Genomic DNA, 14,000 nt, shown 5'->3' with positions numbered 1-14,000 from the left:
GGTGAAGCATGGTGGTGGCAGCATCATGCTGTGGGGGTGTTTTTCATCGGCAAGGACTGGGAGACTAGTCTGGCTCGAGGCAAAGATGAACGGAGCAAATTACAGAGAGATCCTTGATGAAAACCTGCTCCAGAGCGCTCAGGAGCTCAGACTGGGGATAAGGGTCACCTTCCATCAGGACAACAACACGAAGCAAAACAACGCAGGGTTGGCTTCGGGACAAGTCTCTAAATGTCCTAGAGTGGCCCTGCCAGTAATTGCTACTCTGCCACCCCTGCCCTGAATGACGGGTCGCCACTGTGCCAATTGACTATAGAAACATTTAAATAGTGTTTACCACACAAACACACAGACAACTTTTATTTGATTACATTTTTTACAGTGCATAATACCAATTGTGCGACAGGTTTTTCTTCTCTCTCTCTCTCTCTCTCTCTCTCTCTCTCTCTCTTTTTCTCAATCTAAATGTTTTCTCTCTCTCTCTCTCTCTCTCTCTCTCTCTCTCTCTCTCTTTCTCAATCTAAATGTTTTCTCTCTCTCTCTCTCTCTCTTTCTCAATCTAAATGTTTTCTCTCTCTCTCTCCCTCTCTCTCTCTCTCTTTCTCAATCTAAATGTTTTCTCTCTCTCTCTCTCTCTCCCTCTTTCTCTTTCTCTCTCAATCTAAATGTTTTCTCTCTCTCTTTCCCTCCCTCATTCCCCCTCTCCGTCCCAGAGCTGGATGTTCCTAACCAGCTGAATGTGTCCATGGGGCTCCAGGCCCTACAGCAGTCTCTCCAGCCCCTGGCGGAATGCTACCCATCCACGGGTCGGCCTCCAGTCAGCCACGCCCTCGCCATGCTGCGTCTCTCCCTCACAGGTCAGTCAGTCTCAGCCTCTAGATTATATCTCCTGGACATTCTTACCTCACTATCATGGGTTGTGTAGGTCACACTGTAGCAAAATGTTTGCAGCAGAAAAATAACCTATGTTGTTATTGGATACAGTTACAGTTATTTAAAGGTACAATTAGTATTCCCCTTTCAAAATGTTAACTGCCTACTGCAACACTGGTGAGGGCTGTAATCTCAAGAGGTTGATGTTGAGATGTGCATTTTTTTATTTAACCTTTATTTGTCTAGGCAAGTCAGTTAAGAACAAAATATTACTTACAACGACGGCCTACCGGGGTGCAGTGGGTTAACTGCCTTGTTCAGAACACCAGATTTTTACCTTGTCAGCTCGGGGATTCGATCCAGCAACCTGCTGCCTCAAATGTAGTATCAATATCATTCAGCTTTCAACACCCATGAGAGAGATCATTTTAGAGCTCAACGTTTGATCTTTGAACATCTGCACAACACAAACAGTCTAACAGAGAGGTCACAACACAAACAGTCTAACAGAGAGGTCACAACACAAACAGTCTAACAGAGAGGTCACAACACAAACAGTCTAACACAGAGGCCAGCTCACTTTCTCTCTCTCTTTTTCCTCCTCCACCCTCTCACACATATCTAGCTACTTTCGGTATGACAACCTAGGTGTGACCTAGATTGACAGAGTCACACTTCCTCTTCTCATGATGGTGAAACCGTATTGGCCAACCTCGCTCTGCACTAGAGGAAGAGAACTCTGAGAGAACAAGAAGAGAAGGGTCAGACCCAGGCACTTTACCAGACAGCAGCATTGTGCTAGTCAAATGTTAGTGTGATTGAGTGCAACTAGAGGAAATTGAGCCCATTTCCTGCTCTGTAGCTGTTGTTTGTCATGTGTACGAGTACGCATTGCTAACGTTGATGGAATTGACAGATTGATTGATAGAAGGTTGATGGAACGTTGCTGGTGGAGCGGGGAAGATTGATGGGGTTGCTGTGGTTGATGCTGGTTTGGGGCTAGGTGCACTTGTGATATTTAGTCTCAAATAGAGATGGAGAGGGAAGAAGAACCCGAAGTTAAAGAGAAGGAGCACTCCAAAACCCCAGGTGAGTAACAACAAGAGAAAACAGAATATTGTTATCATTTGGGCCAGTTTTCAGTGCTCAGATTAAGCCTACTCCTTGACCAAAGCATGCTCAATGGAGAATAGTCTCCATCTGGGTCTGGGAAACCATCCATTTGGGTAGAAAAGGAGGTGAGAAAATGTTTCAGGGAAGGTATGTGAATGTTTTACTATCCTTGTGGGGAACAGAAGTTCTCACAAGGATACTTTGGACAAGTTTTGCCAGTCCTCACAAGGAAAAAGGCTATTTTAGGGTTAGGGGTTAAGGGTTAGGGCTTAGGGAAAATAGGATTTTGAATGGGAATCAATTATTTGGTCCCCATAAGGATAATACAACAAACATGTGTGAGTATGTAGTTGCATGCTACACCCTCCCAGTCAGTGCAGGATCAGTGAACCTCCTGAACTCATCCTCCATTTTGCGTGTTGGTGTGTGCCATTCGTGAAACATATATATTTTTAAATTAAGCTCTTGAAACCATCAAGTCAGGGACGCCGGTCTCCATCATTTAAGAGAAAATGGTTTGACGGAAAACAAATACTATTTGAACCCACTCTCGATCTCCCTCTATAACTCTGCCATGCACAGTAGGCTATAGGGCCCTGCTTTCTGTGAGACTAAGGGCTCGATTCAATCCATATTGCCAATGTTCAGCACCAGAACTCGCTTAATATTTCAAGGTAATGTCTGATTGAGCCGCCATGTGCAGCGTTTACCGGGAATGCAGTTTCCGCGTAGGAGGGAACATTGCTTTTAAATGTAATTTGCGCTATAGAGCTGAACTTGGATGTGTACAGTTCTACTATGTCTTACCTGTCTTCTACTGCCGTATGAACAGAACTCTGCTAAGGTGAATAAACAAGAACTTTGTGTCTTCTGAGCAGGATGTGGTTGACCTAAATGGAGACAGAACAATAGAGCGAGAGAGGGAGGAGAGATGAAAAAAAAAAAAAATCTACACTGGGAGTTGAGTGTTTTTGCATATTGACTGCCGTTAAAGTGAAACACTGTCAGCTTCAACTGTAACAGGTCCCTCCCTATAGGTTGTAAGCCTCATATGCAGTCTCAGCACATGATGCTACCCCGCAAACGTCTGAGTGAGACTACAGCATTAGGTTGTAGTCAGGGTTGGGTAGATTACGTTCTACATTTATTCTGTTACAGTTACAAGTTACCTGTCCCAAATTGTAATCAGTAATGTAACTTTTGGATTACGCAAACTCAGTAACGTAATCTGATTACATTCTCTTACTTTTAGAGGACTTTCCCTTTAAGAGGCATTAGAAGAAGAGAAAAATGTATTACCAATTGAACGACATATTTTGCAGGATAAATCCATGTTAAAGTTTACATAGCTGGCCATATATGGATGTTACATTTGACTTTATGGGCTGGTTATGTAGGCTTCTTCTTTCTACTACATATAATAAATAATATGATTCAATTATATCTTTACATTAAAAAACCAAAGTCTATCAGAATTCCAGTCATGCCGTGATCTTCAAGAATAGGACTTGGAAATATGGAAGTACAGATTAGCCAAATTGATTTACCTGAGCATGACTCCAAAACTAAGGACTTATTAGCCAGCCCCACTCGTTTGTTGTCGCGGAGGACTGATTGGGCTCATTGATTTGAAAAATGGAATGGCATGCTTTGCCAAGAGTGTTCAAAGCTGTCATCAAGGTAAAGGGTGGATACTTTGAAGAATCTCAAATATATTTTGATTTGTTTAACACTTTTTTTTTTGGTTACTACATGATTCCCTATGTGTTATTTCATAGTTTTGATGTCTTCACTATTATTTTACAATGTAGAAAATAGTAAAAATAAAGAAAAAACCTTGGAATGAGTATTTGTCCAAACTTTTGACTGGTACTGTATAAATCATTTAGAAATCCCAAAATAGATGTAGCAACTACAGATTACCACTTTAAATCTATCAAAAGTGTGCAAGTTTGAGCAAGTGTCCATTAGGACAATGGATGATTTTTTTATCAGCATGAATTAGATTGAGCAATACAATGCCCCACTTTTATTCCATAGGCTTGGATCCGCGCTATGCAGCTGTTGCAAGAGCGCATTTTTCACTGGCTGTCCACTGGTTTGAAAAACAATGATTGATAAGCAGCTTAAACTTATTGAATTCAACCATTATCATGTTCAAATACACATTTAGATTTGTGAACAGCCATCCACAACGACCTGTAGCCTACAAAAGCCTATTCCTGCTCTTTTCGGGCGATCCATCAAACACATTTGGTGCGTCATTTTAGCGGTCTCTACTTGTGTTCAGACTCGCTCAGGTGGAACAAACTTACATTTGCGCCTTTTTTCAATGCTGATTTTAATGTCTGAGAGAACAGAAGTGTCAAAGAAAAAAAATTCGCAAACATCCTTTCTGAATTTAATAGTAATCCTCGAAGTAATCATCTAGTCTTTCAAAAGTATTGGTAATCTGATTACAATATTTTGCTGATAACGTAATGGACTACAGTTATTACATGTAATCCGTTTCTCCCCAACCCTGGTTGTTCACTCAGGGTTAATGTACCATCATTCAGTTTTGGGTGTCATCAACCTGTCTTTTCCCCAGCGGAGTCATGTACTGTAAATGCCGAGCCTGGTTAAACCAGGCTTAACGCTGCACTCAGTAGTAAGCACAGCATTCAGTCTGTCCTAGGAAATGCTTTCCACCATCTATGTATCAAATGAACAGAACCCCTTTGTTGGAGTTGCATTTCTCTTTTTCTCCGTTTATTTGCAGTCCTTCCCATATTCAATGTTATATAACAAGTAAATACGCTTGTCTGCCGTTCACATTAAGTTTAAAACCATTCTGAGCCATCTCAGCAGTACTTAGTGTGATTTAATGGGTGACCGACAATGATATGTGTTTTTCACCAGAGGCTGGGGAATTGAAAGACAACAGTGTTACAGCTAATGCCTTTTACACGAGCATACAATCACACATCTGAGGCCTCGGTCACCACCACCACCCTTCAAACCCACAAACGTCTGTATTTCTTTGCACATTGTTTAACAACTGAGTGTCAGCTGTTGGTTTACCCCTTTATTTGTTATTTCTAAAAATAGAAGATATTTCGTAAGCTTTTACAGATCCCTTTTTGGGAGCTGCAAGAAGCAATTTCAACTTGTGTGTTTTTGTGTAATTCATTTTCTGAAAAAGAAAAATAGCATTTGGCCTCTCTTGCTCACATGTTTGTCCTCCGTCTTTTACCCCAGATGTGAAGGTCCCCAGCAAATCAGAGACCAAGCGCTACAGTGAGATCTTCCGGGACTTCGATAATTTTGAACTCTCTCTGGTCAACTCGTAAGTCTTGACTTTTAGATTCACTCATCATGTACACTTGTTACCATTGTCACCCTTCACATCATAATCAGTCCATCATTCAGAACACCTTGACATGTTTTACATTTTAGTCCTTTAGCAGACTCTCTTGTGCAGAGCGACTTACAGTGCATTCGTCTTAAGGTAGCTCGGTGAGACAATCACATATCACATTCATAGTATGTAAAACCTTTCCTCAATAAGGCAATTATCAGCTAGTAAGAAAGACCAATGTGACTGTTAGTGCAGGGATTACTTTTTTTATTTGTTGGGGGGGGGGGGGGGGGGTCTGCTGCTAGTTGCCAGAAAGAGGAAGTGTATACCTACGTGAGATTTATAAACCGAGTGTATTCTTCCTCTAACATCTATGTGTACATACAGTAGCAGTCAAATGTTTGGACACACCTACTCATTCAAGGGTTTTTCTTTATTTGTACAATTTTCCAGGTGTGTCCAAACTTTTGACTGGTACTGTACCTTAGTTTGATAGGTCCTATTTAAGATTAACCCTTCATAATGGTTTCTTAGGTGCTTCATAAATCATTCATAAGCAATTACAATGCTATATAGAAGGTGGAAAAGGGGTTCTGTCGCATTTGTCAGTGCACCAGATATAAGGACCTGAAAGTAATACCTTTTTATATATTCTGAACACAAATATAAACGCAACATGTAAAGTGTTGGTCCTTTGTTTCCATTAGCTGAAATAAAAGATCCCAGAAATGTTCCATATGCACAAAACAATTTTTTTCTCTCAAATTGTGTTCACAAATTTGTTTACATTGACTGTTAGTGAGCATTTCTCCTTTGCCAAGATAATCCATCCACCTGACATGTGTGGCATATCAAGTAGCTGATTAAACAGCATGATCATTACACAGGTGCACCTTATGCTGGGGACAATAAAAGGCCACTCCAAAATGTGCAGTTTTGTCACGCAACACAATTCCACAGGTGTCTCAAGTTTTGTGGGAGAGTGCAATTGGCATACTGACTGCAGGAATGTCCACAAGAGCTGTTGCCAGATAATTTAACGTACATGTCTCTACCATAAGCCACCTCCAACATCATTTTAGAGAATTTGGCAGTACGTTCAACCTCACAACCACAGACCACGTGTAACCACGCCAGCCCAGGACCTTCACATCCGGCTTCTTTACCGGCGGGATCATCTGAGGAGGGTGGGGTGGTGCTGAGGTGTATTTCTGTGTGTAATAATGCCCTTTTGTGGTGAAAACAAATTCTGATTAGCTGGGCCTGGCTCCCCACCCATGACTGTGCCCCTGCCCAGTCATGTGAAATCCATAGATTATAGGGCCCAATTAATTTATTTCAATTGACTGATTTCCTTATATGAACTGTAATTGAGTAAAATCGTTGAAATTGTTGCATGTTGCGTTTATAATTTTGTTAAGTGTAGTATGAATTTGCGCAGAAAGAATAAGTGAAGCATCTAGTAATTATAAATGGTTTACGAAGGCTTCATAAAGCCATTATAACATGTATCTGCTCTCTGCTCCATCAGCACTGTAGAGGAGATGTTTCTAGACACTGACTCCCAGTCAATCGCTGAGACCGTCTCTACGGAAACCACCGACAACACCGAGCTGGATCACGTGACGGTGGGGGAGCAGTACTATCAGTCAATCAATTAACTAATCAACATTATTTCTAAAGCCATTTATACACCAGCAGTTGTCAGAAAGTGCTTTACAGATACCCAGCCTAAAAACAAACAATCAATCAATCAATCGTTACTATGTTATCTCTGTCAGTCAATCAAAAAAAAAATTCTAGCCTGGTTGCTCCGTTGTGTTGATACTTTTGGTACCGTTTGTACTAGCTAACAGGGGAGTCATTTGAATTTAGGTTCCGCTCACATTCTACTGATATGAAGTACAGTGGTATATCGTCTTGTCTCCAAATCCATTTCTCTGTGTAACGGTCTGTATTCTACCCTGCAGTGTGAGGATGTCTACCCCCCAGATGGTGATGACAAAGATGGAGGTCTATCAGGTATGTTTGTAATACAATCACACGTATTTATAAAGCCTTTTTTTTTTTACATCAGCAGATGTCACAAAGTGCTTATGCAGAACGTGGTGTGTTGTATGCATGTGTGTTTTTCCATTTTGTTTGATTTAAATTCAAATCCCTTAAGACTGACTCGAAATGACCCCAACCCTGGTGTGAGTAACGGAGGAGGTTTGTTGGTTCAGCGTGATGAGTAACCTTGCCAGAGACATGACGACTTGCATTAGCTCCCACAACTAAAACCTACTTAGGCTATCGCTCAGCGGGCTGAGGCATGTAGCACACAGGTGACCCAGGTTCAAGCCCAGTTGGTAACATGTGCAAACCCTTGTGGTTTAGGCTTAGACTTCAGTATCCACAGTGTGCAGCAGGGCATTTGTAAAGGCTAAGAGAGATTTTGTTACATTACAGCCAGCGGTAGTTAGAGGACAGGGGTAATGGTTGTAATGTGTTGAAGGTGACTGGCCTCTGTGATCTCTACCACCAGCACCATATGTTCCTCGTGTCCATTACCCATTTTAGACAGAAGATGTGGGACTGTATGTTACCTGCAAACAATATAAGGCAAGGTTTGTATGACTAGCCCCTTATATACAGAGCATTCGGAAAGCATTCAGACCCCTTGACTTTTTTTCACATTTTGTTACATTACAGCCTTATTCTAAAATGTATTAAATTGTTTTTTCCCCTTATCAATCTACACATAATACCACATAATGACAAAGCAAAAATAGGTTTTTAGAAATATTACATTTACGTAAGAATTCAGACCTTTTACTCAGTACTTTACAGCCTCAAGTCTTCTTGGGTATAACTCTACAAGCTTGGCACACCTGTATTTGGGGAGTTTCTCTCATTCTTCTCTGCAGATCCTCTCAAGCTCTGTCAGGTTGGATGGGGAGCGTTGCTGCACAGCTATTTTCAGGTCTCTTCAGAGATGTTCAATCGGATTCAAGTCCGGGCTCTGGCTGGGGTACTCGATGACATTCAGAGACTTGTCACGAAGCCACTCCTGTTGGAAGGTGAACCTTTACCCCAGTCTGAGGTCCTGAGTGCACTGGAGCAGGTTTTCATCAAGGATCTCTCTGTACTTTGCTCCGTTCATCTTTGCCTCGATCCTGACTAGTCTCCCAGACCCTGCCGCTAAAAAACACCCCCACAGCATGATACTGCCACCACCATCCTTCACCGTAGGGATTGTGCCAGGTTTCCTCCAAATGTGACGCTTGGCATTCAGAACAAGAAGTTCAATCTTGGTTTCATCAGACCAGAGAATCTTGTTTCTCATGGTCTAAGAGTCTTTAGATGCCTTTTGGCAAACTCTAAGCGAGATGTCATGTGCCTTTTACTGAGGAGTGGTTTCCATCTGGCCACTCTACCATAAAGGCCTGATTGGTGAAGTGCTGCAGAGATTTGTTGTCCTTCTGGAAGGTTCTCCCATCTCCAGAGGGTGTGACAATAAGTCTTGTACAAACTTGGACCCAGGCTCAGAGAAACACAGCAAGCAGAGGTGAGGATAAATCCAGAACATTTACTGAAGCTTTACACAGCAAAAAAAAAGGCACTGGCACATGAATCACCAAACAAAACAAGATACCTGAGCAACCGGCCCAGTCCACAGAGGACCTAAACACCAGGTGAACCCAATAAACCCAATCAGGCTCACCTGGACACTAGAAAACATAAGGGTGCCCTCCAGTGTCACCCTCAGGGAGTACACTCCAAGGTGACCTCTGACCTGTGACAGAGGGGAACTCTGGAGCTCTGTCAGAGTGACCATTGGGTTCTTGGTCATCTCCCTGACCAATGCCCTTTTCCCCCGATTGCTCAGTTTGGCCAGACGACCAGCTCTAGGAAGAGTCTTGGTGGTTCCAAACTTCTTCCATTTAAGAATGATGGAGGCCACTGTGTTCCATGCTGCAGACATGTTTTTGTACCCTTCCTCAGGTCTGTGCCTTAACACAATCCTGTTTTGACGCTCTAGGGACAACTCATTCAACCTCATGGCTTAGTTTTTGCCCTGACATGCACCGTCAACTGTGGGACCTTATATAGACAGATGTATGCCTTTCCAAATCATGTCCAATCAATTGAATATACCACAGGTGGACTCTAATCAAGTTGTAGAAACATCTTATGGACGATCAAAATAAACAGGATGAACCTGAGCTCAATTTCAAGTTTCATAGCAATATACTTATGTAAATAAGGTATTTCTGTTTTACTTTTTATGACATTTGAGAAAAAAAATTAAAAACCTGATTTCGCTTTGTCATTATGGGGTATACTGTGTAGATTGATGAGGATTTATTTATTTATTTATTTAATCAATTTTAGAATAAAGCTGTAACGTAACAAAATGTGGATAAAGTCAAGGGGTCTGAATACTTTCTGAATGAACTGTAAGGCAATATTTATTTCAAACAGCCCCTTATTACCAGTTGTTTGCAGGTATACCCCTTTTATACATATCAGTGGGTAATTGGCAAATTGGGAGGGTTGGGGGTTGTTGTTGAACCATGGGGGCTGTTTGCATTTCAAATGAGGGATGTGTTAAACAATGGAAGTGTTAATGAATTTACCTGCAAAAAAATCTGAGAATCATTCACACAGACCCAATACCTGTATTTGGGTTACAGGGTCAGTATAAATACAGGAATCATTACTAGGTGTTTAGGTGGGTTTTATTGTTCCATGTTTTTCTACCCCCTATGCTTTTCAGAAATACAAAAAAATCTGGTATAAAAATGCAGGCATAGTAAATTTGTGTGGTTTTGGTCTTGGTCTATGTGGTCTTTGGTCTATGTGAAAGGGATGCAAGAGTCCAAGCCATTCTCTTCTGGAAACACTGTTGACTGACACTAATAGACAGCCAATCCAGGTGGGATGTGATGTGGGCGGGACTAGTGGGGTGACAGCCAGTCACGGTGGTTAATCTCCAACTATTCAACCTGTCTTGTTGACCTGTAATTAGCCGGTGGCGCTAATTGACTCTGTGTTAACGAGATTAGGAGAAGACTGGAGAGGGTGGGGAGGGAGAGAGGATTAGAGCTGCAGACAGATGCTCTCTAGTTTACCACTCAGACATATCCATCGAACAGGAGAGAGAGAGAGGGAGGGAGGAAGAGGGGAAGGAAGGGATGAGAGAGGGGGAGAGAAGGAGATAGAGGTCGAGGAAGGGAGAAATGTGAGGGAGAAATGGAGGGATAGGGGAGGTAGAGAGGGATGGGGGAAAAAGTGAGGGGGAGATCCCTTACGGAAAAAACGACATCAATTTCACATGTGATCTCATGTGAAGTTAATATGATTGATTACATGTGACATGTTAAAGAAGCATGTGATAGCATGAAACTACACATGTGAAAACATTTAAGCACATGTGAAAACAACATGATCTCATGTGAAATAAATGTGATAACATGGGAATGCAACATTTCAACAGGTGATACCATGAAAATACACGTGACAACATTTTGACGTTTTTCGTGTGAAAGTGCAAATTAGATTTTTGCACATTTGAAAATGCAATTCCACATGTGAGAGTTAGGTTCTAACATGCGACACTGCAAATTCCACATGTGAAAAGATGGTGTACACATGTGAACAACTGACCTCATTTGTGTGTCTTTTTGTCTTCACACGTGAGAATTTCAGCTCAACAATGTGAAAAAAGTTTGAGGACGTAATGAAATGGTATAGGCGTTTTAAGGTAACTGGTACGCTGATCAGCTAAAATAGTGTAATTAAACATCAATTAGACATCAAATCCAATTTTATTGGTCACGCACACATATTTAGCAGATGTTATTGCGGGTGTAGCGAAAGGCTTGTGTTCCTAGCTCCAACAGTGCAGTAGTATCTACGTTTTCACAACAATGCACACAAATCTAAAAGTCAAAGAATGGGACTTAAGAAATATATAAATATTAGGACAATATGACGCCACCTGGGATTTGAAGTGCGCTTATCTTTCTGCCGCGCAGACTTCTCAGAAGTCCCCTACACGTTCATTACACACAATACCTCTCTGCACTGCTTTTTTTTACATCAGTTCATCTGACTATTCTCTCATTGGTTCCAGTGATTTATTTCTGTCATTTGAGGGTTTTCTGTATAGTTGTCTAATGTTGGTGAGGCATGTAATTCTGTTTTAATATTACTCCTGAATGAATAACTAGGATAAATTATAATAGTTTTCTTGAGTGTATTATACAAAGCTGAGATTTACTATTAAGTCAAAAGTATAAGAATACAGGTGCAACTAGTCATTGACACAGACATGGTGGCATAGCAGGAAGATCTGAAGGCTGTGAACCATGAGGTTGTGAGTTCAAATCCCAGGTGAGGACCTGTTGAATAATTATTACTGTATAAATGTAATCATGTATGTCAAAGTGTTTCAAATATGTAGGTTGGAAACACTGCGGCTATTTCGTGATGTTCCTGCGGCATCCTAACGACATATTTTTGTCTGCAGGGCATCATGTGAAAATGTTAATCCACATGTGAAAGGTTATGGGATCATGTGAAATAACATCACATGTGAAGTGTTCCAAAACAACATGTTTTTTTTCACGTGACATTTCACAGGTGAAATAAAATGTTACATGTGCAAAACATTGTGATTTTCCACATGTTTTTCCATAAAGGGATGGGAGGGAAAAGAGAGAAACAGACAGAAGGGAAGAGTGAGTACAGAGTGAGTAATGACAAGAGCATTGTTCAGCCTGACAGGCAAAAAAACTATAAAGGCGACAGAAAGGAAGACTAGTGAGATGATGGGGAAATGGGAATGAGTGGGGGACATGTTAGACCAGGGTCTTGTTCAATAGGACACAACGCAGCAGTACATTTTGCAATGGAAACTGAAATGTTTTTTTTTTATTCACAACGCTTTGAAACGTTTTCCCCTTACTGAACGCAGCCCACTTGTTTCTCCAGGAACTGTGTATGTATGTAGGGATGTCCTTTGACCCCATTAAACCCCAATTCCATGGACACAGACACACGTTGCCGTAATGGAGATTAAGGATTACAGGACCACGTAGAGCAGTGTTTAAATAAGACATTAGAATGGAAACATCCTGGAGCCGTGCCTATTGGCTGTGCTGCACGCCACGGAAGGCCTCGCGTCGTCCACTGCAGCGCACCAGACAGTCACCTCTACTTGGTGCGGGTTGCCCCTAGATGCTGATCTTTTTTCCGTGTTATAAGATTTTATTTGATCTTTTAGAAAACAGTACAAAAATATACACATACAAACGGCAACATCATACAAACATCACAACTGCCCAGACCCCAATCTCCAGCCCCCCCTGCATCGCTTTCCATCACATGGCCTAAATCTGCACCATTTCTCTCCGTAGCCCACCCACTTTCAATATTTAAATAATAAATCATTCCATTTTTTTCCATTATGCTAATGATGGCGCATTGATTGATTTCCAAGTTTTTAGTATATGTTTATTTTTTTCAAGATGAGCGATGAAAAGAGAATCGTTCAACCCATCGGGTATCTCACGACACCCCCAGATGCCATGTCTTGAAATATGCTGACGGCCAACTGTCTAACTCCGCCCACAACTTCCGGACTTTATAGCGTTCCCAGAAAGCATGGATTGTTGAGTCATTATTAGTTTTATACTTCAGACATGACTCTGCCATGGTGCTGTAGAATTTGTGAATTTTGTCTCTTGTATAATCAATTCTATACGTTAGTTTATTCTGGGTTAAGCATACATTTTCGTTAACTGTCATTTTGGTAACACTTTACTTGACGCCCAACCCACGTGGGCATAACCATGCCATAATATGTCATAACAGCCGACAGAACCTGTCATAACCTGTCGTAATATGGTCATAACACTGTCATGACCCATATATTTACACCTGTTGTGACATATATTGCGTCATTTTTGCGGATGGCTATGACACCTACATAGGAGTGTCAAAACCCACATTTACTCAAATGTGTTTTTTCCCTGCCAAGAAGTTTCCTTTCGTTTCAAAGTTTATTTCTTAAGTCCTTTGTTGTTGTAATAAATTCTTTACAGTCATGTTTTTTTTTCATCGTAACAGTATTTTAAATACCTTCTAGAAAATACACTACGACACTGTCATAAAGGATTATGACCATCCTATGTCACTTTACTTGGACTAAGAAAATACACTACGACACTGTCATAAAGGATTATGACCATCCTATGTCACTTTACTTGGACTAAGAAAATACACTACGACACTGTCATAAAGGATTATGACCATCCTATGTCACTTTACTTGGACTAAGAAAATACACTACGACACTGTCATAAAGGATTATGACCATCCTATGTCACTTTACTTTGACTAAGAAAATACACTACGACACTATCATAAAGGATTATGACCATCCTATGTCACTTTACTTGGACTAAGAAAATACACTTTATGACACTGTCAGGAAGCATTATGACCGTCATAATCGTTTAAGCCAATCACGTACATTCCCTTATAAACTGGGTGGTTCGAGGCCTGAATGCTGATTAGCTGACAGCTATGGTATATCAGACCGTATACCACGGGTGTCTTGTCCTGCTCCGGAAAACTGCTCCTGCATTCATCCCAGTCATCCGCAGCAGAGCATTGGGATCGG

The 14,000-nt window shown here is 41.2% G+C and overlaps 1 protein-coding gene across 3 annotated transcripts in view; it reads left to right on the top strand.

The window, feature by feature from the left end:
* The window catches only part of gmip (GEM interacting protein), a 45,995-nt gene that overhangs the window by 11,474 nt on the left and 20,521 nt on the right, over positions 1-14,000 (top strand). For 2 of the 3 annotated variants that reach the window (XM_021624491.2, XM_021624493.2), the window contains exons 2-5: positions 714-857; positions 5,227-5,314; positions 6,858-6,954; positions 7,297-7,348. In XM_021624491.2, coding sequence (XP_021480166.2) covers positions 714-857; positions 5,227-5,314; positions 6,858-6,954; positions 7,297-7,348 — 381 coding nt within the window. Of the gene's footprint in view, positions 1-713; positions 858-1,585; positions 1,963-5,226; positions 5,315-6,857; positions 6,955-7,296; positions 7,349-14,000 lie in introns of those variants that run through there. The other variant, XM_021624492.2, reaches the window with a different exon arrangement.

The sequence above is a fragment of the Oncorhynchus mykiss genome, chromosome 12, assembly GCF_013265735.2.
Source record: "Oncorhynchus mykiss isolate Arlee chromosome 12, USDA_OmykA_1.1, whole genome shotgun sequence".
NCBI classification, from domain to species: domain Eukaryota; kingdom Metazoa; phylum Chordata; class Actinopteri; order Salmoniformes; family Salmonidae; genus Oncorhynchus; species Oncorhynchus mykiss.
Note: the sequence above shows the minus strand (reverse complement) of the source record. Positions and strands in the feature narration are given on the sequence as shown.